At 44.4% G+C, this 24,623-nt stretch overlaps 3 protein-coding genes across 3 annotated transcripts; 2 read left to right on the top strand and 1 right to left on the bottom strand.

Annotated features, from left to right (window-relative positions):
- Positions 1–2,229: 2,229 nt before the first annotated feature.
- LOC311139137 (single-stranded DNA cytosine deaminase-like) lies at positions 2,230–3,804 on the top strand (the record flags this gene model as incomplete). Its single annotated transcript, XM_084174027.1, has 4 exons — positions 2,230–2,400; positions 3,170–3,458; positions 3,554–3,669; positions 3,754–3,804. The coding sequence occupies exons 1-4, from the start codon at positions 2,278–2,280 to the stop codon at positions 3,802–3,804; spliced, it is 579 nt and encodes a 192-aa protein (XP_084030153.1). The 5' UTR covers positions 2,230–2,277.
- Positions 3,805–4,533: 729 nt separating this feature from the next.
- Positions 4,534–13,610, top strand: LOC311140157 (adaptin ear-binding coat-associated protein 1-like). The gene is made up of 8 exons (XM_084175096.1): positions 4,534–4,653; positions 5,646–5,746; positions 6,320–6,424; positions 9,034–9,115; positions 9,521–9,629; positions 9,839–10,097; positions 11,731–11,836; positions 11,934–13,610. Exons 1-8 carry the CDS (start codon positions 4,559–4,561, stop codon positions 11,986–11,988), a joined length of 912 nt encoding a protein of 303 aa, XP_084031222.1. The 5' UTR covers positions 4,534–4,558; the 3' UTR covers positions 11,989–13,610.
- Positions 13,611–13,695: 85 nt separating this feature from the next.
- On the bottom strand, positions 13,696–17,940 carry LOC311139903 (uncharacterized protein). The gene is made up of 7 exons (XM_084174900.1): positions 17,762–17,940; positions 16,725–16,793; positions 16,578–16,610; positions 16,390–16,458; positions 15,894–15,981; positions 15,643–15,716; positions 13,696–14,507 (listed from the first exon to the last, which is right to left on the bottom strand). The coding sequence occupies exons 1-7, from the start codon at positions 17,904–17,906 to the stop codon at positions 14,392–14,394; spliced, it is 594 nt and encodes a 197-aa protein (XP_084031026.1). The 5' UTR covers positions 17,907–17,940; the 3' UTR covers positions 13,696–14,391.
- Positions 17,941–24,623: the final 6,683 nt, after the last annotated feature.

The raw sequence follows: 24,623 nt of genomic DNA, 5'->3' as shown, positions 1-24,623 counted from the left end.
CTTGTGATGGGGTCAATAAAGGGCCACTCTAAAATGTGCAGTTTTGTCACACAACACAATGCCACAGATGGCTCAAGTTTTGAGGGAGCATGCAAATGGCATGCTGACTGCAGGAATGTCCACCAGAGCTGTTGCAAGATAATTGAATGTTAATTTCTCTACCAAAAGCCACCTCTAACGTTGTTTAGAGAATTGGCAGTACGTCCAACCGCCCTCACAACCGCAGACCACTTGTAACCACGCCAGCCCAGGACCTCCACAGCCGACTTCTTCACCTGCGGGATCGTCTGAGACGAGCCACCCGGACAGCTGATGAAACTGTGGGTTTGAAAAACTAATAATTTCTGCACAAACTGTCAGAAACTGTCTCAGGGAAGCTCATCTGCGTGCTCGTTGTTCTCACCAGGGTCTTGACCTGACAGCAGTTCGGCGTCATAACAGACTTCAGTGGGCAAATGCTCACTTTCGATGGCCACTGGCACTCTGGAGAAGTTTGCTCTTCATGGATGAATGCCGGTTTCAACTGTACCGGGCAGATGGCAGACAGCATGTATGGCGTCGTGTGGGTTAGCGATTTGCTGATGTCAACATTGTGAACAGAGTGCCCCATGGTGGCGGTGGGGTTATGGTATGGGCAGGTATAAGCTACGGACAACAAACACAATTGCATTTGATCGATAGCAATTTGAATGCACAGAGATACTGTGAAGAGATCCTGAGGCCCATTGTCGTGCCATCACCTCATGTTTCAGCATGCACGGCCCCATGTCGCAAGGATCTGTACACAATTCCTGGAAGCTGAAAATGTCCCAGTTCTTCCATGGCCTACATATTCAACAGACATGTCACCCATTGAGCATGTTTGGGATGCTCTGGATCGACGTGTACGACAGCGTGTTCCAGTTCCCGCTAATATCCAGCAACTTCGCACAGTCATTGAAGAGGAGTGGGACAACATTCCACAGGCCACAATCAACAGCCTGATCAACACTATGTGAAGGAGATGTGTCGCGCTGCATGAGGCAAATGGTGGTCACACCAGATACTGACTGGTTTTCTGATCCACGCCCCTACCTGTTTTTTAAGGTATCTGTGATACAGATCCATATCTGTAGATCCATATCTGTATTCCCAGTCATGTGAAATCAATAGAATAGGGCCTAATGAATTTATTTCAATGACTGATTTCCTTCTATGAACTGTAACTCAGTAAAATCTTTGAAATTGTTGCAGGTTGCGTATATATTTTTGTTCAGTGCAGTATTAGTCATGATCAACTCATGGACTATATCTATCTAGTATAACTAGTATTCTTTATTTAGTTTCACAGTTTGTAGGCCTACCTTGTTGTTTGCTGAATAACAATGTCCTGTAGTATAGTGTATCTATACGACTCTGGCGTAGCTTTGATATTTCTGTCACCCCTCCCCTATTCTTGTTTTGAAAAATATCTCCATCCAACCAGAGTGCCCTCTCTACACAAGCTGTTTGACTGAGCGTATAGGTATATATATCTACCCTGTCACCTCCTTCCCTTCCCCCTCTCCTCCCCCCCACACTCTCTCACTCATCTCATCACTCGCTCTCGCCTGATTGACTGTGTGAGACAAATTAGGCTTTTGAAATGATCAACAAATTTGACAGGTGAGTAAAAATGCACATCTGTTTTTTTGTGTTAATTGTTTAATGAGTTGAGCAAATTGATATGATATAATATCATATGACGTGATCAACTAATGCATGGTGTAATACATGTTCTAAAGCTAATGCCTACTATTTGGTGATTGCTGTCCTATTTATCATTGATGATTTATTATGAAACCACTCCTGTCGTCTTTATCTTATGCAGCACAATCAGAAGTTTCGGTGATGATGACAACAACATATTGAATAGCTTTCGCTAGTTTCGCTGAAAGCTGTCAGATTGAAACTGAGACTGAGAGAACCGGGGCCAATTTGTTAGACACCAGTTAATTGACAGAGGTTAACCAAACCAGTGGTTTTGTTAAAGAAGAAGAGGAAGGTGTTGAGTAGTCAGTGCAGTCCTCATAACAAGAGTATATGGCTTTTCCACACCAGATAAGCCACTACAGGGGCAGAGGAGTGAAAAGCAATAGCAGTGGCCATAACCATTCACCTTTTCACCTTAGGCCTGCCTCAGTGTGCTTATGGAAACAGATTTTGCCAGCATCTCTACTACTTATTTGAGGGAAACCCTATTTTCTGTGTCTCAGTGTGCTGTTGGCCCAGAAGAAGTTTATCTACCACTATAAGAACATGCGCTGGGCCAAGGGCCGACACGAGACCTACCTGTGCTTCGTGGTCAAGAGGCGGGTGGGACCAAACTCACTCTCCTTCGACTTTGGACACCTACGCAACCGGTCTGGCTGTCATGTTGAGGTGAGGGAGGGAGGGAGGGAGGGAGGGAGGGAGGGAGGGAGGGAGGGAGGGAGGGGAGCGGGAGGGAGGGGAGTGGAGAGAGAGGGAGAGGAGAGGAGAGGAGAGGAGAGGAGAGGAGAGGAGAGGAGAGGAGAGGAGAGGAGAGGAGAGGAGAGGAGAGGAGAGGAGAGGAGAGGAGAGGAGAGGAGAGGAGAGGAGGGAGGGAGGGAGGGAGGGAGGGAGGGAGGGAGGGAGGGAGGGAGGGAGGGAGGGAGGGAGGGAGGGGAGGAAACAGAGGAAAGGGGTAAAAAAAACATGGAACAAATCTTGTCATCTGTCATTTTTTATTTTGTCTGCCCCTGTTGCTCCAGTTCTCTCCCTCTTTCCGTCTTTATATATTTTCCTATCTCTTCCCTTTTCTTTCCTTCCTTCCCATTTCTTCATCACTCTCTTTCCCCTCATTCTACTCTCCTTTCTCTCTATCTGCATCTTCCTCCCTCAATAATTTATCTCTCTCTCTTCCTCAACTATCTCCATCACTCTCTCCCTCATTCCTCACTCGTCTACCTTCCTCACCTATCTCCATCACTCTCTCTCCCTCATTCCTCACCTATCTCCATCATTCTCTCTCCCTCATTCCTCACCTATCTCCATCACTCTCTCCTTCATTCCTCACCTATCTCCATTTCTCTAATTTCTCACCTATCACTATCACTCTCTCTCCCTCATTCCTCACCCCTCTCCCTTTCTCACACACCTCCATCACTCTCTTTCTTTCCACCCCCCTTAGCTGCTGTTCCTGCGCCTCTTGGAAGCTGGCGCCCTGTGTCCGGGCCTGTGGGGTTATGGAGCTCCAGACAGTGTGGGACTGTGTTACTCTGTCACCTGGTTCTGTTCCTGGTCTCCCTGCTCAGACTGCTCCTACAGACTGGCCCAGTTCCTCAGCCAGACCCCCAACCTCCGCCTCAGGATCTACGTCTCCAGGCTCTACTTCTGTGACCTGGAGGACAGCCGTGCGAGAGAGGGTCTCCGCGTGCTGCAGAGAGCCGGGGTGCAGATCACTGTCATGAACTATGAAGGTAGATAGGGTGTGTGTGTGTGTGTGTGTGGGGGGGGGGGGGGGTTGTCTCTTTCATAATGCATCTCTCATTATAATTCTGTCTCTTCCCTATAGACTATTTCTACTGTTGGCAGACCTTTGTGGCTCGCAGACAGCGTGTGTTTAAGGCCTGGGACGGACTGCATCAGAACTCTGTTCAACTGGCCAGGAAACTTAACGACATCCTCCAGGTAGGACACACACACACACAAACAAACACACACACTGTACCCTTGAGTTAGTAGGCTAGTGATATTTACTGATTTGTCTTTCAGCCTGGTGAGGCAGAAGATTGGAGAGATGCTTTCGAGCTGCTTGGATTGTGATTCACGTCTTTCCCTGTCATGTATGCTGATATGGAGCTATTTATTTTTGCTCCTCCCACTGGTGCTACCTGTCAATGTTAAACTGTAAAGATCACTTTAATCTATCACTGTAAAATAAAAAAGAAGAAAAAAAGAAAACTGAAATAGGTCAACTGTTCAACTCAATTGCATAATGTGTTTCTATATTGTTATTTAATTTTTTACCCTTTGTAGCATTATTACTGCCTTGTAACACATCCATTAAATAATTTCCTCCAACTGTGATTATGAGTGGTTTTGTGTTGACATTATCCTACCCTGATTTCAATTTGACCAGCTCTTTATCTCTCACATAGCCTACCATAATCAACCAAATAAAGGTTAGGCTAATTGATTATAATTATCTCTAAACTATCACTGACAATGGTTGAATAACCCTCCCGTTGTCCTAGGGTCAAAATGACCCACCACTGTGTTGAACCAACTTTATTTAATTTTTATATTTTTTGGATCATTTGTGAGAAGGAGGCAGTGATACTTTCTTTAAAGTCTCACTGTCTCCTTTTCACAAATGATCCCAAATATATATAAATTAAATAAAGTTGGTTCAACACAGTGGCGGGTCATTTTGACCCTAGGACAACGGGAGGGTTAATCTGGATGAATGACATTATAAACGGATGTGAATGCTTCTCGTGCGCAAACACACAGTGTATTACGCTCCCGTACCCGTTAACGCGCACGATCACCACACACCGATTGAATTAAAGTCAAGATGGCGACCGAGGGCGAATACGAGTCGATCCTGTGTGTGAAACCTGACGTCAACGTTTACCGAATCCCGCCGCGGGCATCGAACCGGGGAGTCAGGTAAGAGACCCGGTTCCGGCACCATCAACCGGTGACCTTGCCCTGGTTTGACTCCAGCATCATTTGTTTGGCGTGGCAATATATCAACCTCCCCGTAGGCAAAGCTCTTGTCCCCACATCAAGGCAATGCATTGCCCATATAATGGCTATAATGGTCGTCTCTGTCGCCTTTGCAGTGCGCAATAGCTTTTCTAAGGTGGCCTACCAGGCAAACTGGTTGACTTCTATTACGGAGGAATAGTCTACCACCAGATGTGCGTAGTGGGATGGATAGGGAGAATACACCTGTTATTATTGTAGTCCACCTGACGGTATCAGACAATGATATTGAATCCTGTTTACAGTGCGAAAACGTGACCGTGTCGTGTCCCCCTTTGACAGAATGTGCTTTGACTGCTCTGTGCTTTGGGGCGAATGTTTAGTGAAATGATATAGCGGGTACTACGGTATTTAAAGGTCCATAGGATTAGTGAGATTTTTACTCCCTCGTAGGATTATCTGGGTATTTTCTCTGTTGTAGCCTACCCTATTACTTTCTAACCAGGGTTCGTTAAAGGATCTCTTGTTGACAGTGACTTCAGTCCTATTAGGCTACAGTCTACGGTTGGCAGTGTGTGTGTGTGACTATATTGTGTTTACCTATTTGTTCATTGGCTGGTGTTTTAACGTGATCCAGTCTATCTGTATGCTGACTGGACAGCGTTCCATACTGAATCTTTCTCCTGGGAGCTGATTGGCTGACCATCAGTAACTTGCCATCACCAAGCACAAAGCTGAGTCTGTTGTGTGATGTAATAATAATGAGGGAATATTCCACCCCAGGTCTGGTGAACTGCCAGCCCAGTCACCTTGTTATTTCTTCTTCTCCTGACTTCACTCTCATTTCAGTAGCAAGGTGTAGTGGTTGGTTATCAACAACATGGTATTCCTCTTTCTGACACACACCTATACAGTCAGTCTCATCTCTGATTGGCTGTCTGTATCTCCCTCAGGGCGGCGGATTGGAAGCTGGATGCCCCTGATTGGACAGGCCGTATGAGAGTGACGGCTCGGGGAAAAGTGGCTTTCATCAAACTGGAGGACAAGATCTCTGGTGAGAGGCCAAATCGTCCCCTAGCCCCTAGCCCAGGGTTACCCAATAGGTGGCCCACAGGCCACATTTTATTCGGCCCCCCAAGTTTTAAATGTTTACATTATTAATTTTTTTGTTCTGCGATATAAAAGACTGTAAAATCACCAGGAGATTAGTTCAAGGTAATTTCTATTTAGGAGATCTGTTCCCAAGGATCCTCACACATAAATAGAGAGGCGTATGTGATCGTATCCCAATGTAATCAACGTTTGAAATGATTCTGTTTTTGTCAAATACTATATCTGTTTCTTGCAGTCAATTTGCAGTGTACCAATTATTTATAGCTATGTTCCAACCATCCGCTCAAGGAAAAATTGGGCCACGGCTGAATGTAATTGGGGACCCCTGCCCTAGCCCCTAGCCCACCTCTAGGCACTTCTAGTCAGAAGGCCGTCATGCCCAATTCCAAATCGTCACCTGGGCACTTCTTGTTGACCTGAAAGGACTATGTTAACTGCTCCACCTTGCCGTCTGACTATTGACTTGAACCGTTAGTTATAAGGCCTAAGTTATAACTACCCTCCGTCTCTGCAGGGGAGCTGTTTGCACAGGCACCAGTGGACGAGTACCCTGGCATCGCCATAGAAACCGTCAGCGACTCCAGTCGTTACTTTGTGCTTCGGATCCAGGATGAGAGTGGTGGGTTGTTGGTCGTCGTCACTTGTCACCATCTGGCCATATTAGAAAGGACAGAAGTATCACACACTACTTTTCTATTAGTAGTTACAGTGAGGGAAAAAAGTATTTGATCCCCTGCTGATTTTGTACGTTAGCCCACTGACAAAGAAATGATCAGTCTATAATTTTAATGATAGGTTTATTTGAACAGTGAGAGATAGAATAACAACAAAAAAATCCAGAAAAACGCATGTCAAAAATGTTATACATTGATTTGCATTTTAATGAGGGAAATAAGTATTTGACCCCTCTGCAAAACATGACTTAGTACTTGGTGGCAAAACCCTTGTTGGCAATCACAGAGGTCAGACGTTTCTTGTAGTTGGCCACCAGGTTTGCACACATCTCAGGAGGGATTTTGTCCCACTCCTCTTTGCAGATCTTCTCCAAGTCATTAAGGTTTCGAGGCTGACGTTTGGCAACTCGAACCTTCAGCTCCCTCCACAGATTTTCTATGGGATTAAGGTCTGGAGACTGGCTAGGCCACTCCAGGACCTTAATGTGCCTCTTCTTGAGCCACTCCTTTGTTGCCTTGGCTGTGTGTTTTGGGTCATTGTCATGCTGGAATACCCATCCACAACCCATTTTCAATGCCCTGGCTGAGGGAAGGAGGTCCTCACCCAAGATTTGATGGTACATGGCCCCGTCCATCGTCCCTTTGATGCGGTGAAGTTGTCCTGTCCCCTTAGCAGAAAAACACCCCCAAAGCATAATGTTTCCACCTCCATGTTTGACGGTGGGGATGGTGTTCTTGGGGTCATAGGCAGCATTCCTCCTCCTCCAAACATGGCGAGTTGAGTTGATGCCAAAGAGCTCCATTTTGGTCTCATCTGACCACAACACTTTCACCCAATTCTCCTCTGAATCATTCAGATGTTCATTGGCAAACTTCAGACGGGCATGTATATGTGCTTTCTTGAGCAGGGAGACTTTGCGGGCGCTGCAGGATTTCAGTCCTTCACGGCGTAGTGTGTTACCAATTGTTTTCTTGGTGACAATGGTCCCAGCTGCCTAGAGATCATTGACAAGATCCTCCCTTGTAGTTCTTGGCTGATTCCTCACCGTTTTCATGATCATTGCAACTCCACGAGGTGAGATCTTGCATGGAGCCCCAGGCCGAGGGAGATTGACAGTTCTTTTGTGTTTCTTCCATTTGCGAATAATCGCACCAACTGTTGTCACCTTCTCACCAAGCTGCTTGGCGATGTTCTTGTAGCCCATTCCAGCCTTGTGTAGGTCTACAATCTTGTCCCTGACATCCTTGGAGAGCTCTTTGGTCTTGGCCATGGTGGAGAGTTTGGAATCTGATTGATTGCTTCTGTGGACAGGTGTCTTTTATACAGGTAACAAACTGAGATTAGGAGCACTCCCTTTAAGAGTGTGCTCCTAATCTCAGCTCGTTACCTGTATAAAAGACACCTGGGAGCCAGAAATCTTTCTGATTGAGAGGGGGTCAAATACTTATTTCCCTCATTAAAATGCAAATCAATTTATAACATTTTTGACATGCGCTTTTCTGGATTTTTTTGTTGTTATTCTGTCTCTCACTGTTCAAATAAACCTACCATTAAAATTATAGACTGATCATTTCTTTGTCAGTAGGAAAACGTACAAAATCAGCAGGGGATCAAATCCCTTTTTCCCTCACTGTATTATACTGAACAAAAATATAAACGCAACATGTAAAGTGTTGGTCCCATGTTTCATGAGCTTTCTCTAAAAAATAGATCACAGATTTGTTTACATCCCTTTTAAGCGAGCATTTCTCCTCTGCCAAGATAATCTAACCACCTGACAGGTGTGGCATATCAAGAAGCTGATTAAAAAGCATGATCACAACACAATGCCACAGATGTCTCAAGTTTTGAGGGAGTGTGCAATTGGCATGCTGACTGCAGGAATGTCCACCAGAGCTGTTGCCAGAGAATTTAATGTTCATTTTTCTACCATAAGCCGCCTCGAACGTCGTTTTAGAGAATTTGGCAGTACGTCCAACCGGCCTCACAACCGCAGACCACATGTAACCACGCCAACCCAGGACATCCACATCCGGCTTCTTCACCTGCAGGATCATCTGAGACCAGCCACCCGGACAGCTGATGAAAAGGAGGAGTATTTCTGTCTGTATTATAAAGCACTTTTGTGGGGAAAAACTCATTCTGATTGGCTGGGCCTGGCTCCCCAGTGGGTGGGCCTGGCTCCCAAGTGGGTGGGCCTATGCCCTTCCAGGCCCACCCATGGCTGTGCCCCTGCCCAGTTATGTGAAATCCATAGATTAGGGCCTAATTTATTTATTTCAATTGACTCAGTAAAATTGTTGAAATTGCTGCATGTTGCGTTGATATTTTTGTTCAGTACAGTAGAAGTAGTATAACACAGTAATAACAAGGTATGTGTTGGATCATTTGAGTGTGTAGAATGGAACCGTATTCTACTACAGCATTTGGAGTACACAATCAGTTGTTTCTCACTGTGCTATTTCGCTGTGTTTTAGGATCAGTGTGTGTACGAAGTGATTTGATTTGTAACTTACATTGGTTTATTGTTCTTCTCTGGCCTCTGTCTCTCAGGTCGCAGTGCGTTCATAGGCATCGGGTTTGGGGACAGAGGGGACTCGTTTGACTTCAACGTGGCGCTGCAGGACCACTTTAAGTGTGTTGCTCTTACAGCTGTCAGCTGTCACAACAGAGATAACATTAGCAAAACAAGTACAGCTCAGAGCTAAAATGTTGACTTCTAACTGACATGAATTAGTAATAGCCTGACATTTGTTTCACTCTATAACTCTCAATTCAATTCAAAGGGGCTTTATTGACATGGAAAACATATGTTTATATTGCCAAAGGAAGTGAAATAAACAATCGCAAATTAACAGTAAACATTATGCACACAACATTTTTCAAAAGAATAAAGACGCTTGAAATGTTATAACGCTCTCTCCCTTTTGCCCTCTCATTCTCTATCTATTTACTGTATGTATATATATATATATATATATATATATATATATATCTTTCTCTCTCTCTTGTTACCTCTCTCTCTCTGTCACTCTCTCAGGTGGGTGAAACAGGAGCTTGAGATCAGTAAGCAGTCTCAGACTCCAGACAACACTCCTAAACTGGACCTGGGTTTCAAAGAGGGACAGACCATCACTCTCAATATCGGGGTAAATTTCTCAACTCACACCCATAATACTCCTACCATGGTACCATCTGGTTAGCGCTTAACAACTCAAAAGCGAACATGCACGCACACGTTGCAAACCCATGCTCTGTTTCAAAGCTTTGTCAAGCTATCACTCAAACACCTATTCCTCTCTCCTTCCTTCTCACCCGTCCCCTCCTCTCTTTCTATCCATTTCTGTCCCTCTCTCAGCAAGGCAGAAAGAGAGACAAGTCCCGCCCCCAGAGTGCTGGTGGCTTTGGGCTCCTCCCTCCTCCCCCTGGTGGTGGTGGCGCCAAGATAGCCCCTCCCCCTATGTCAAGCTCCTCCAATGACAATGAAGGGTTATTCTCAGGGGGAGACTTATTCTCTGCGGGAAGTGACTCATTTTCAGGGGAAAGTGACACGTTTTCAGGAGGAAACAACATATTCTCAGCAGGAAGTGACATGTTCTCAGGGGGAAGTAACACAGGTAGGTGAACAGCATTTTGGGCCACATTCAGCGAGGTGTAATGCTACTGGTTGTTCAGATAGATATACACTACATGACCAAAAGTCAAACATCTAATTCCAAAATCATGGGCATTAATATGGAGTTGGGGCCCCCCCTTTGCTGCTATAACAGCCTCTACTCTTCTGGGAAGGCTTTCCACTAGATGCTGTGGGGACTTGCTTACATTCAGCCACAAGAGCATTAGTGAGGTTGGGTACTGATGTTGGGCGATTAGACCTGGCTCGCAGTCGGCATTCCAATTCATCCCAAAGGTGTTCGATGGGGTTGAGGTCAGGGCTCTGTGCACGCCAGTCAAGTTCTTCCACACTGATCTCGACAAACCATTTCTGTATGGACCTCGCTATGTGCACAGGGGCATTGTCATGCTGAAACAGGAAAGGGCCTTCCCCAAACTGTTTCCACAAAGTTGGAAGCACAGAATTGTCTAGAACGTCATTGTATGCTGTAGCATTAAGATTTCCCTTCACTGGAACTAAGAGACCTAGCCTGAACCATGACAAACAGCCCCAGACCATTATTCCTCCTCAACCAAACTTTACAGTTGGCACTATACATTGAGGCAGGTAGATTCGTCCATCAGACTGCCAGATGGTGAAGCGTGATGCAATTGGCATGCTGACTGCAGGAATGTCCACCAGAGTTGTTGCCAGATCATTTAATGTTAATTTCTTTACCATAAGCCGCCTCCAACGTCGTTTTAGAGAATTTGGCAGTACGTCCAACCTGCATCACAACCGCAGACCACGTGTAACCACGCCAGCCCAGGACCTCCACATCCGGCTTCTTCACCTGTGGGATCGTCTGAGAACAGCCACCTGGACTGCTGTTGAAATTGAGGAGTATTTCTGTCTGTAATAAAGCCCTTTTGTGGGGAAAAACTAATTCTGATTGGCTGGGCCTGGCTCCCCAGTTGGTGGGCCTATGTCCTCCCAGGCCCACCCATGGCTGTGCCCCTGCTCAGTCATGTGAAATCCATAGATTAGGGCCTAATGGATTTATTTAAATTGACTGATTTCCTTATATGAACTGTAACTCAGTAAAATCATTGAAAGTGTTGCATGTTTCGTTTATATTTTTGTTCAGTATAGATTATGAAGACAGGTATTCTGCTCTGGCATGTAGAATAGGGGATGTGGTACGCTCCATACAAGACAATTCTATGTGCAACATTCAAAACGTTGTGTTCTCCTGAACGCGACCCTGTTCTCATATTGCTGCTTCTGATTCATCTGTTTGTTTATCTTGTTCGGTTACCCTAGTAACTGCTTTTTCTGCATAGCGCTTTTTGCTAACATTGTTGAAAACTATTTTTACAGTTCCCCAAACCATGCTGTGAATTCATTTGACTGAAGGGAAAAAGTGCATGTTTATATGCCACTGTGTAATTAGGTTAAGGATTGAATGGGGCCCTGGGTGTTTTTTCTTTTAGTTTTATGAGCTAACCAAGAAAAAGGCTATTGTCATTAGAGTATGAATGGGGAGAAAGCAGTAGAGGTTGTGTATTGAAAGGTTTGATGTGTGTTGTCTCCATAGAGATCCTATTAAATTAGTATTCTAATTCCTAATTCTATGGTTGTCTCTCTGTTCTCAGGCTGTTTGTTAGACCTGGACAGCAGTAACTCCAACTCTGTGGTGCAGCCGAACCCCAACCCTACAGGCGGCTCGGACATGTGGGGAGACTTCTCTGCCCCAGAAAAGTAAGGGGATAATTTTCTCTCTCTTTCATCCTTTTCTCTCTTCTTTCATTATTCTGTTCCCCCCATTAATGCTCTCCTCTTTTTCCCCTTAACGCAGGTCAATGTCTCCGCTCGCCAACGATGATGGTTCCACCAACTGGCAGCAGTTCTGAGGCCATCCCACAATCCCTTTCACCTGACCTTCACCTGACCTTTAACCCCTGACCAGAGGAGGACACTGTATATTATCACCTCAACCTCAGTGCACTCTCTCCCTCTCTTCCCCCTCTCTTTATTTGTCTCTCTCACACCCTGCCCCCACTCTCATCACCCCTCTCCTGGCTTCCTCTCCCTCTACATCTTTCCCTCTCAGTTTCAACGCTACACTCTCTCCCCCTCTGTCCCCCTCTCCTTGCCCTCCTCTCCCTCTGTCTCTTTCTCTATCTATTGCAACAGAGTATTTATTTACTACTGAGGGAAAAGACTGAGGTTAAATCGCTCTAAATGAAAGATGGTACAGAAAGGAATGATGGTGACTCACACTAATATAGTCTTGATAAAAAACAAATGAATTAATTAATGTACAGAATATATTATAGTAAATGTATATATTGTCAGTAGTTTGTAATTCCCGTTGTTGTGGTAGTGTCGTAGCTAATTTTCCTTTAGAATCTCCAGTACAACTGGAATTATCGCCTGAAATAACTAATTTACAGGCTTGCCTGGATGCATTAGTATATGACCAAGTTATCTGATATCTGATCTAAGGTCAGTTTTGCTTTTTCCTCTTAATTACTAAGGTTAGGCCACGGTGAGTCTGGAGCTGGGCTTTGGAGCAGCTTCTGCTTTGAGTGGACACTGATCTACTGTAAGTTTACACAGCAGTCATGCTGTTTGGCGCCCCTTAGTGGGCTATTGCGGTCCTACAACCACAGTCTGACAGGGAGAGTGGTGAGATGTGGACATTATCACTGCTGGGGATAGGAACTTGGCTGGGTCACTTGGCTGCGTTGTTTTAACATGAGGCTGGTGTTAGTTGGTCAATTAACACCGAAATGGAGGGAGCGATAGGAAAAAAGAGTGGTCTGATTGAGTGAAGGGATAGCAGAGTGATGGGATGAAAGGGTAAGATGGGTGGGGTCTGAGGAGGGAGGGTGAGGAGGGGGTTAAACCCATGGGGTGATAGACAGGCCTGATTTAGGCCTTGTGATGTAATCAACAGTCAAGGGGTTTCTGGGTAGAGATGACTCATTTATGTCACGACTCTTGCCCTGCTGGATGAATAGCCCTGTGTGTTGTATATACAACTGTCTGTCCGTCCGTCCGTCAGTGTTCTATACGTTGAACCCTGGAACTAACTTTAACTCTGTCAATGCAGTGAGACCATTCCAGTCCTTGTGAGATGCAGTGTTTTACTTTACTGTTGTGTTGTTATTTTGAGAGAAAGGAGGGAGGGATGGAGGGATAGAAGGGGATAATGCAGTACAGGACATCATAGTGCAATATTACAGTAAGCCATGTATGTGGCTTTTGTACTTATCATTGTGTGTGTCTTTCTCTCATGGACTCAAACATATGCATTGATTGATGACATGATGTTTATTAATGACGTGATAATTGATTGATTTCCTGTGTGAGCACACAGCTAGTGGGAGAACTGGTATGAACTGGTGAGTCTGTGTAGACCCTACCTATGTTTGTTTATGTGTTTCTTCTTGTCATTACAAATACAATATGTGTGTATATAAATGTGTATGTATTGAAAATAAAAGTATAAAGATATCAACTAATGTTGAATCACGGATTACTTTTCTTTTTATCTGCATGAGGGAAAAAAACTGGACCAAAAACTGGACTACATCAATAAAGCAATCCACACATAAACCAATTAATTACATTTTATTGGGTAATATTGCACTACATTGGTATTGGATTGTGATAGAGTGCTGTACAGTAAGGTGCCAGTGATGACAGAGTGGATACTTTGTTCTCAGACTGCCTTTACACAATGAACTACAGGAACCCAACAGCGTTCCATCTGAGCAGTATTATACAGCCCGGAATGGCACTGAAGTAAACCACGAGAACATGATCCGTGTCAAATAAAACACAGAGCAAATCTGTCGGGAGTGATTTCTCCCCATGATATTCACAGACAGTTATAATAAAACAAGAGGCTAATAGAAAAACTGAGAAATATGACTCTGACTGTTCTTAACTGGAGTTACGAGGACTGTGTTGTCGTTTGTGTGTGTGTGTGTGCGTGCGTGCGTTTGTGAACGTGTGTGTCTGTCTGTGTGTGTGTGTGTGTGTGTGTGTGTGTGTGTGTGTGTGTGTGTGCATGTGTGTCTCTGTGTGTGTCTGTCCGTGCATGCGTGTGGTTGTATATGTATGTGTGTGTGTGTAATTAGGCACAGGCTAGCACCAGGTGTTGAGCGGTGGATTTATGGTGTTTTGGGGTGTTTTTATGGAGACAACCCAGTGTTCTGTCTCCAAGGGTGTCCTCCCTCCTCCTCCTTCTCTCCTTCCTCCCTTCTTCCTCCGCCCCTCCTTCCATCTCCGCCATCTTGGGCCCATCAGGCCTTGTTTTCCCAGGTTTTTGGGTTGCCACGGCGATTGCGACAGCGTTTCTTATTGGTGGTTGACCTCTGGAAGCGTTTGGGCCAGCCGGACCTCTCCCTGCAGAGCTCAGCTGGGATGGAGAGAAGAGAGAGAGCAAGAGAGAGATTGAATACAGATAATGTGTGTGTGTGAAAGAGAGAGAGGATGCTGTGGGCTCAGATGTACACTACCGTTTGAGGTCACTTAGAAATGTCCTTGTTTTCGAAAGAAAAGCAATTTTTTCCCATTAAAATAACATCAAATTGATCAGAAATACAGTGTAGACATAGTTAATGTTGTAAATGGCTATTGTAGCTGGAAACGGCTGATTTTTAATGGACTATCTACATAGGCGTACAGAGGCCCATTATCAGCAACCATCAGTCCTGTGTTCCAATGGCACGTTGTGTTTGCTAATCCAAGTTTATCACTTTAAAAGGCTAATTGATCATTAGAAAACCCTTTTGCAATTATGTTATCACAGCTGAAAACTGTTGTGCTGATTAAAGAAGCAATAAAACTGGCCTTCTTGAGACTAGTTGAGTATCTGGAGCAATCAGCAATTGTAGGTTCGATTACAGGCTCAAAATGGCCAGAAACAAATAACTTTCTTCTGAAACTCATCAGTCTATTCTTGTTCTGAGAAATGAAGGCTATTCCATGCGAGAAATTGCCAAGAAACTGAAGATCTCGTACAATGCTGTGTAATACTCCCTTCACAGAACAGCGCAAACTGTCTCTAACCAGAATAGAAAGAGGAGTGGGAGGCCCCGGTGCACAACTGAGCAAGAGGACAAATACATTAGTGTCTAGTTTGAGAAACAGGCGCCTCACATGTCCTCAACTGGCAGCTTCATTAAATAGTACCTGCAAAACACCAGTCTCAACGTCAACAGTGAAGAGGCGACTCCGGGATGCTGACCTTCTAGACAGAGTTGCAATGAAAAAGCCATATCTCAGACTGGCCAATAAAAATAAAAGATTAAGATGGGCTGCCTGAGATATGGCTTGAGACTGTATTTCTGATCAATTTGATGTTATTTTAATGGAGAAAAAAAATTGCTTTTCTTTCGGAAACAATGACATTTCTAAGTGAGCCCAAACTTTTGAACGGTAGTGTACATGCTGTCCTTAAGTCAGTAAGAGTTTCATGCACTCTAAGATTGTTATGTTGTTGTAATCCTAACAACTGGTCTAATGAAGTGCTATCAGGTAGACTGTCTTACCCTTCAGGTACTCATCCTGTTGGCACACAGTTCTCACACAGATCTCCTTGTTGATCACATAGACACGAGGGAGGCTGAGACAAACCAGGAGACAGACATCATTACACTATAATCAGACCGCAGCTGCTGTCTCTAAAACATGCCTCTCTGCACAGGCTCTCAGGTTGAAACCCATGGACTTTGACTGCATGACCAGGAGGCACTGAGTGTGTCTATGTTTTCCTGAGAGAGAGCCTGTAGTTGCAGTTTACCTGTAAAGACAGAGGGAGTGGATGCATCTCTTGATGGGCCGGTGGACAGAGTACATCCTGGTGCAGGGGTACGTCTCTTCCCTACAGTCTAGCACAGAGGATACACACAACATCCAGATAATGATAATGGTCATCCCTGGCCTAACATTGTTCAGTGATGTTTCTGTCCCACACTGATGACCTCACTCACCAGGTGGTAGGGTTGAGACAGACACCTCACTCACCAGGTGGTAGGGTAGAGACAGACACCTCACTCACCAGGTGGTAGGGTAGAGACAGACACCTCACTCACCAGGTGGTAGGATAGAGACAGACACCTCACTCACCAGGGGGTAGGGTAGAGACAGACACCTCACTCACCAGGGGGTAGGGTAGAGACAGACACCACACTCACCAGGTGGTAGGGTAGAGACAGACACCTCACTCACCAGGTGGTAGGATAGAGACAGACACCTCACTCACCAGGGGGTAGGATAGAGACAGACACCTCACTCACCAGGTGGTAGGGTAGAGACAGACACCAGAGCCTCCTCTTCATTCCAGTCACCTCTGGGGAGATCCACCTCTACCAACAGGGAAACAACACAATCAGCATGGGAGCGACCTCTACCCACGGCCATGATTCACATGCAACTTAATCTATTTTGAAATAATGTGTGACCATTGAATGGAGGGCATTATTACCAGCCTGTGGGGCTTGGGCTGCAGCTGTGAGAGCTGTGGAACAGAAAACCATATGATGGGAAGTGTTTTATGGAGTTAAAACAAACAGAGATGGACTCAAACCGAATTGAAGGTGATGATTTGTGTGTTGTGTTTGTCAGGGGTTACCGTGGAAACCGCAGAGGAGAAGGGCGATTGGAAGACTGCCCATCCTTGTCAGAGCTGGATGTTTACGAGCTGAAGGAAAGAGGACCCACAAAAGCCCAAAGAGGAAAATAGTTTATATGTTTCAATTCACACAGAGGAACTCTTCAATATCTCGACTTTACATTTCCTCTCTCTTCCTTCTGCTCTCCCCCTGGCCCTGCCTCTGCTGTTTCTAATGCAATGTATACTCTTCTCTAAGGCAGTTGTAGGAAATGTGTACCTGGTCAAATCCAGGTAAATGAGATAGATACAGTATGTGTGCTGTTGTTAGTATCAGAATTAATCAAGCAGTTTGAATCAGGTTGCTGTTTTTTCTCACAAAGTAATCCTCTCTCTCTCTCTCTCTCTCTCTCTCTCTCTCTCTCTCTCTCACACACACACACACACACACACACTCCCTCAGCTCTCTCCCTGCATCATTCCTCTTGTGATGTGTCAGTGTGAGTTTGGAGTCCAAGACATGAGTTCTCACAAAAGAATGTGTTTTCTGTGCCCTATTTGAGCACCCCTCTACTCCTCCTTTCTCATACACACTCTTTTCATACACCTCTCTTTTCATACACCTCTCTTTTCATACACCTCTCTTTCCATAAACCTTATTAAGAACGCTCTAAAGAGTCCAAACTGTTTTGTCACTCGTTATGTTTAACACCCCATTTCTCCTTTACGACCATCTTGCCCAGGCCCTGAATACGCTAAATTGATTTATCTTGCTTTGACTCATTTATACACTCTTGTATGCCAGGGCACATAGCTTTGCAAAATACATTCGTTCTGAATGACATATTTTCATCCATGATAGGAGTTCACAGACAGTATTCTATTATGATGACTTCATGTAAAGTTAGTTTTTTGCAGTAAATGTAGTTTCTCTATGCATATTTTGTACATGTACCTCATGTTATTTATAGTAAACATTCTATATACAGTACTGCAGTGCTACTAATGCCTTTATAGTCTTCAAAAGGAAGAAAATAACACAATGTTTTCATACTCACAACTTTTCCTGTCGTCCAAAAACGTCCTTTGTTTTGAATCTTTTGTCTTCTCTCCTTTCCCCTCCTTCTCTCTCCCTCTCCTCCTCCATCCCCTCCTCCTTCTCCTCCTCCTTCTCCTCCTCCACCCCTTGTCCTCCCCTCTCATTATAATTATCTTGCTCTCTCGCGTTCCTCCCCTCCAATCTGGTAGAGATTTAGGGAGAATTGTTCTAGTCCAGAGTTGGTTTCGTATACACCCAAACAACACAAACTCATTATCAAAAATATGTGTCTATGCACTGTGTTGATTTCACAATAACTATCACTAATAGTAAACAAATCTATCAGCGTATTGAACTAGGGACTTACACTTTACAAATACAAAAAACTGACAGAAGAACAACAATGGTCAACACACGATGACAGGTAGAACATAAACAAAGAGCCCAATATGCTTTAGAGCAACTGAGGGAATATGACAGAATGACTGGTACAGGTCTGGCAGACCTTGCATTTGCAGGGATCCTCTTTCTCCACTAGGCGGGGCAGTGTACTTGGTGAGTGTGGTCTCAGCTCAGAAGTGGCCAATCTTGGTTTCGGAAGAGCAGCAGTGTGTGCAGGCTTTTGTTTCAGCCCAGCTCTAACTGTAGACCAACTTATCGTGGTCTAGATTGAAAGATATATGCTAGTGCTGGGCTGGAGTAAAAGCTTGCACGGCCTGTATCACTGTCCAGAGTTGCTTGTCACATATTTCTATATTTATGCTGTTCTTAATCCTGGGCCTGGGGACTCACATGGGGTGCATATTTGTGTTCTTGCCCAGCACTAACACACACCTTATTACACTAATCAATGGTTTACAGTAGTTGAATTAGGTGATGGGCTGAAGCAGAAATGTGATGTGGGACTCTAAGGACCACGCAGGATTAAGGAACTAGAGTAGACAATTATATTGCTACATCAGAAGACAGTGCAACAAGGATGAGTGAATATCACGACCAAAACTCCTGACCCTTTGTTTGATCCCCTACTTGTGTTGAAAATAGGGTTTCCATAGGGACCATTAATAGCTTGTATGGGGGAAACCTGAGAGCAGCAGGCTTCCATGAACTTAACCAATATAAATATTGCCATACATACTACCAGAGTCACAGACAACAAAACTCCCCTAGCGCTCTCTCTCCCTCTCTCCCAAAGTCAATTCAACAACAGGGACACACACTCATCATCCCCCTGACACATTGGGGCTACATAGTCTCTGGGGGTGAGGCTGGGGGGTGAGGCTGGGGGGTGAGGGGGGTGAGCGGGAGAGAAGCGCTGGCCTAACAAGGTCGGGTGGGCATGGCTGATGACAGATTGAGTGATGGAGAGATCAGGCCAGGGAACACACCGACCCGCCATTCTGAACACTCTGCTTTCACCCTGAGAAATAGGGAGGGAGGGCATAGTGAGCAACACCCAGTCAGCAAGACATTGAAAATATGACTTTGCCTTATGTCCAAAGGACGTTCGGATTTGGTACAGAGTGAAAGTTGAAACAACCTCTATTATGGATGTTGAAAAAAATAACGATTTTGGGGCCAAATCTAGGCCGGTCCGGAAAGACAAAATATGTACCAAAAAACAACTATATTTGGGCCAAATCATGGCCAGGCCAGATTGGCCCAAAAATCTACGTATGTAGACGTTGAAATCAAGGCATGGGCGGACTGACCCAATTTTACCAATAAACAACGTCCATGCATCATGTCGGTGCTCACTGGGGAGAGAATGTATAGACAAAGTATAGAGGAGAACTTCAGCATTGAGAGAAAAGTGTGGGAAGAGGGACAGTAAGTGAGATTATGAACATAGAAAAAGCTTTAGAGGGAGAGGCTCAGGGACATATTGGGAGGTAGAGGGACAGTGAAATTTGGCAGAGAGAGAGAGAGAGAGAGAGAGAGGGCAGGGCAGCAGGGTGGTTGATAGAGGGAGCCCAGGAAGCGTCCTTTTTGGTAGCGAGGATGGAGAGATGCCAGGTCATAAACACTGATAAACTTCCAGACTTGTTTATTAGTTGAAGGCCTTTCTCCCCCGCCCCTCTGCAAGACTTCCCATTCCTGCCTGGTGTACAGGAAAACTGGAGGACTGAGCACGCCCCCATTCTCATCGACGGGGCTGTAGTGGAACAGGTTGAGAGCTTCAAGTTCCTTGGTGTCCACATCACCAACGAACTATCATGGTCCATACACACCAAGACAGTCTTGAAGAGGGCACGACAAAGCCTATTCCCCCTCAGGAGACTAAAAAGATTTGGCATGGGTCCTCAGATCCTCAAAAAATTCTACAGCTGCACCATCGAGAGCATTCTGACTGGTTGCATCACCGCCTGGTATGGCAACTGCTTGGCCTCTGACCGCAAGGCACTACAGAGGGTAGTGCGTACGGCCCAGTACATCACTGGGGAAAAGCTCCCTGCCATCCAGGACCTCTATACCAGGCGGTGTCAGAGGAAGGCCCTCAAAATTGTCAAAGACTCCAGCCACCCTAGTCATAGACTGTTCTCTCTGCTACCGCACGGCAAGCGGTACCGGAGTGCCAAGTCTAGGTCCAAAAGACTTCTCAACAGCTTCTACCCCCAAGCCATAAGACTCCTGAACAGCTAATCATGGCTACCCGGACTATTTGCACTGCCCCCCCACCCCATCCTTTTTACGCTGCTGCTACTCTGTTAAGTATTTATGCATAGTCACTTTAACTCTACCCACATGTACATATTACCTCAACTACCTCAACTAGCCGGTGCCCCCGCACATTGACTCTGCAACGGTACCCCCCTGTATATATAGCCTCCCTACTGTCACTTTATTTTACTGTATATATAGCCTCCCTACTGTCACTTTATTTTACTTCTGCTCTTTTTTTCTCAACACTTTTGTTGTTGTTTTATTCTTACTTTTTTTGTTTAAAATAAATGCACTGTTGGTTAAGGGCTGTAAGTAAGCATTTCACTGTAATGTCTGCACCTGTTGTATTCGGCGCATGTGACCAATAAAATTTGATTTGATTTGATTTGTATGTTTTCTCCACACAACCCCCTCTTAAAGATGCACTCTGGGATCTTAAACATAACAAATGTGTATGATATTGCACAAATTATATTCGTAAAATATCACACGAATTTTGCAAAAATCTGATGATATTTTTTTTTAATTCTTTTTTTAGTCATTTAGCAGACGCTCTTATCCAGAGCGACTTACAATTAGTGAGTGCATACATTTTTCATACTGGCCCCCCGTGGGGATATCACACAAATAGAAAAATTCGTAACATATCACACGAACTGGATGACATAGTACACAATTTAATGGTAATAGTACACAAGAAACAGGTACCTGTTTTTGCTCGTGAGCACCACTTTCAAAACTAGTGGCTGAAATTATACATGTTTGAGAGTGCATCTTTAACCCTGCAGCATCTTTCTCTCCCTGGATTGTTTATTTATTTATTTTACATTTAGCAGACGCTCTTATCCAGAGCGACAGAGCGACTTACAGGAGCAATTAGGGTTAAGTGCCTTGCTTAAGGGCACATCGACAGATTTGTCACCTAGTCGGCTCTGGGATTAGAACCAGCGACCAGCTACCTGAGCCCTCCCTCTCTCCACTGTCTTTTTGTTCTCCTTTAGTTTTTCTTACTCCCACAGGTCCACACAAGTGTTCCATATCTACTTGCAACAACACAAACATGGCTTTAACTACATGAGTAATTTTGTCTAATTTGGAAAGAAAATTCATAATTTATATTTTGTACACAATAAATTAAATCAATTATGTGTCAATGTTGTTGTGTTGTTAGGGTTCAATGAATACACCGTAATGAAAAATTATGAATGTTTACTTAAAAATATATAGTTTTTACATCTTGTCTGTAGGCACGTATTCATACAACTCCCTGTCACGTTCAACTGCCACCTGAGTAGCTCTCCTGCGCATCCGTTATCCTGCTCTGGCATGGTAATCAATCTAGCAAAAACTATTTGCTTATATCATTACATCTCCCTTTCTTTAAATACAATTATTTTACTTTTCAAAATTAACTATTTAATTCTGTACTCAAAGTGTAATAACAAATTCATTCATTAATTGTAAACAGCAATTCAACCGTGTTAACAAAATGGTATTAACTATATGCTTAGTAGGACCACTAGTGAAAAAATTGTCCTTAGAGTCCTTAACAACTCTCAATAAGTATTTCTGGTACTTTCACTTGCCGTGTCGATCTTCTGATGGGTTTGTTCATCACTCTGGGCTGCTGCCAGAGCTGTGCTTTCAGCCACTTCAACAGTCATGACTGTCAGTTGCTGGTCCCTTAGAAAATCACGACGATTTCTCCGTAGAACAGCGCCATCTTCTGTTCGTATGTTGTATGACCTTGGCTGTACTTTGGTAACTGTTCTTTTTAGTGTCCATGTGTTTGTTTCGTCTTTGTACCTCAAGTTGTCATCAGGTTGGAGTTCAGATAGGTTTCTTGACCCTCTGTCGTAGTAGAACTTTTAATTAGTTTTCTGTTGTTCCTTGAACTTCCTCACGTTCTCTCCCTCTTTCGTTTTTAGGAGGTACTCCTTGATTGGGCAGTTGGTCCTCAAGTATGCATCCCATGAGGAGGTGTGCTGGGGAAAACCCACAGTCAAGTGGCATCGTGAAGAAGTCAGTTCCACTGTCTTTTGCTTTGTCTCTTCACTGTCTGAACAGATTTCTCCACCAGGCTGTTCGATTGTGGGAAGTGTGGACTTGATGTAGTGTGGACGAAGTCCCAGTCCTTGCTGAATTGTTTGAACTTTTGCATTAGAGAATTGCGGTTCATTATCACTGAAGACTCCACTTGCCACCCCGTTTCTGGAGAAAACTGATTTCATACAGGTTATCACAGTGTCTGAGGTGGTGGTGTTCAGCCTCCAAACCTCTGGATACAGGGAGTAGTATTCTGTGACAACAAGGTGATCCATTCCATTACATATGAAAAGGTCAGCTCCTATCTTTTGGTCTGGTCTCAGGTGCAGGGTGGGGCTTTAATGGCTCTGCAGGGTTGCTTGATATTTCAGACATGCACTACAGTTTGATACTTCATCTGTCACATCTGGGTTCATTCTGGGCCAATACATTACTTCACATGCTCTGTTCTTGCACTTCTCGATTCCTAGGCGATTCATGACTCTTTTTTTACATTTCCTTCCTCAGACTTTTCGGAATTAATATTTTGATTCCATTGTAGACAATGTTTTCAACTACTGTCAGCTCAGCTCTGTAGTTCCAGTATTCGGTTATGTCTTGTGAGCAGTCTTGTTTCATGTTAGACCATCCATTGATTATTATTTTCTTCAGGTTTGTCAGTGTTGTGTCTTTTTCTGTCTCAGTCTGTATGATTTCCATCTTCCATCTGCGACTGGCAATGCTGTTGTGATCATGTCCACTTATGTTCTCACTTCTTCATCTGCTTTGGTGCCCGCTGGCACCTTTGGGTCCACAGCTCTAGAAATAGTGTCTGCTGTGTGCATCATTTTTCCCGAAATGTATGCTACATTCAGAGCATAGCGTTGTAGTTTGATCATCATTCTTTGGACTCTCAGCGGACAGTCATTCAGTGGTTTTTGAAACAGCGCAATCAGTGGTTTGTGATCCATTTCAACACTGATCACTTGTCCTGACACAAACTGATGGAATCTCTCACAAGGAAATGTTATGCTGAGCAACTTCTTTTCAATTTGAGCAGGTCTCAGGGTTGGTCATTGAACAAGATGCATATGCCACTGGTTGCCAGTTGTCGTACTTATGCAACAGAACAGTCCACTCTGTGATGCATCTGATGATATCTTGATGGGCCTCGCTGGGTCATAAAATCTCAAGACTGGTTCCTCTGTCAACTGTTCTTTCAAGTTGTTCAATGCAGTCTCATGTTCATGATTCCATTCCATTCCCATTCTATTTTCTTTTCCGTGAGTCTTCTCAGCGGAGCAATCTTCTCTGAGAGGTTGGGTATGAATTTTCCCAAGTACTTGACCATCCCATTAAACCTCTGTACATCGTTTTTGCTCTATGGTTTTGGCATGTTATCCACAGCAGATATTTTTCTCAGGTCAGGTCTGATGCCTTCACTGCTGATGATGTCTAAAACAAATGTCAACTCCATCACACCAAGCTGACATTTCTCTTTGTTCAGTTTCAAGTTTGATTTTCTTATTGCTTCTAGCATTTTTTTCAGTCTTGCGTCGTGCTCTGCTTTCGGCGTCCCCCATACAATAATGTCATCCATCGATGTGTTCACGCTTTCAGTGTGTTCGTATATCAGATGTATGGTTTTGTGATCAACTTCAGGAGCTGAGGCAATGCCAAACGGTAATCTCAGGAACCTGTATCTGCCATAAAGGGTGTTGAATGTACATCAGAGTTGTACATCATACAGAGTTGGCATCGTCTAACTTCAACTGCCATGAGTAGCACTCCTGCGCATGCGTTATCCTGCTCAAGCATGGTAATTAATCTAGCTAACACTATTTTCTTATATCATTACAAATATCTAAACGTATTCTTGATCTGACTGAGTTCGAATTGCGCATGCCTCTTTGCGAACGAGTGGAATCATGAACAGTGGATTGTTTATTATGTCGCCTGCGTCCCCCGGATTTGCCTCCCAGATCAGCCTTTTTAGCAGCCCATTCACCCCCCCACAAATGGTTAACTTCGTCCTCTCGCGGCACAGGCCGAGGGACTGAGATGTGAAACGAACTACTCCAGCTCGAATCTGGCTCACTAGAGAAGTAGGCAAAACTAGAGACGCTGCTGACAATGTGTTTGCGAGATGCCGGACCAAATGCAATTTTAAAACAGTCCTGCGACTCCTGCCA

The sequence above is a fragment of the Coregonus lavaretus genome (assembly GCF_964263955.1).
Source record: "Coregonus lavaretus genome assembly, chromosome: 13".
In the NCBI taxonomy this organism is placed as follows: domain Eukaryota; kingdom Metazoa; phylum Chordata; class Actinopteri; order Salmoniformes; family Salmonidae; genus Coregonus; species Coregonus lavaretus.
The sequence above is the reverse complement of the archived record's forward strand: the minus strand, read 5'-3'. Positions and strand labels throughout refer to the sequence as shown.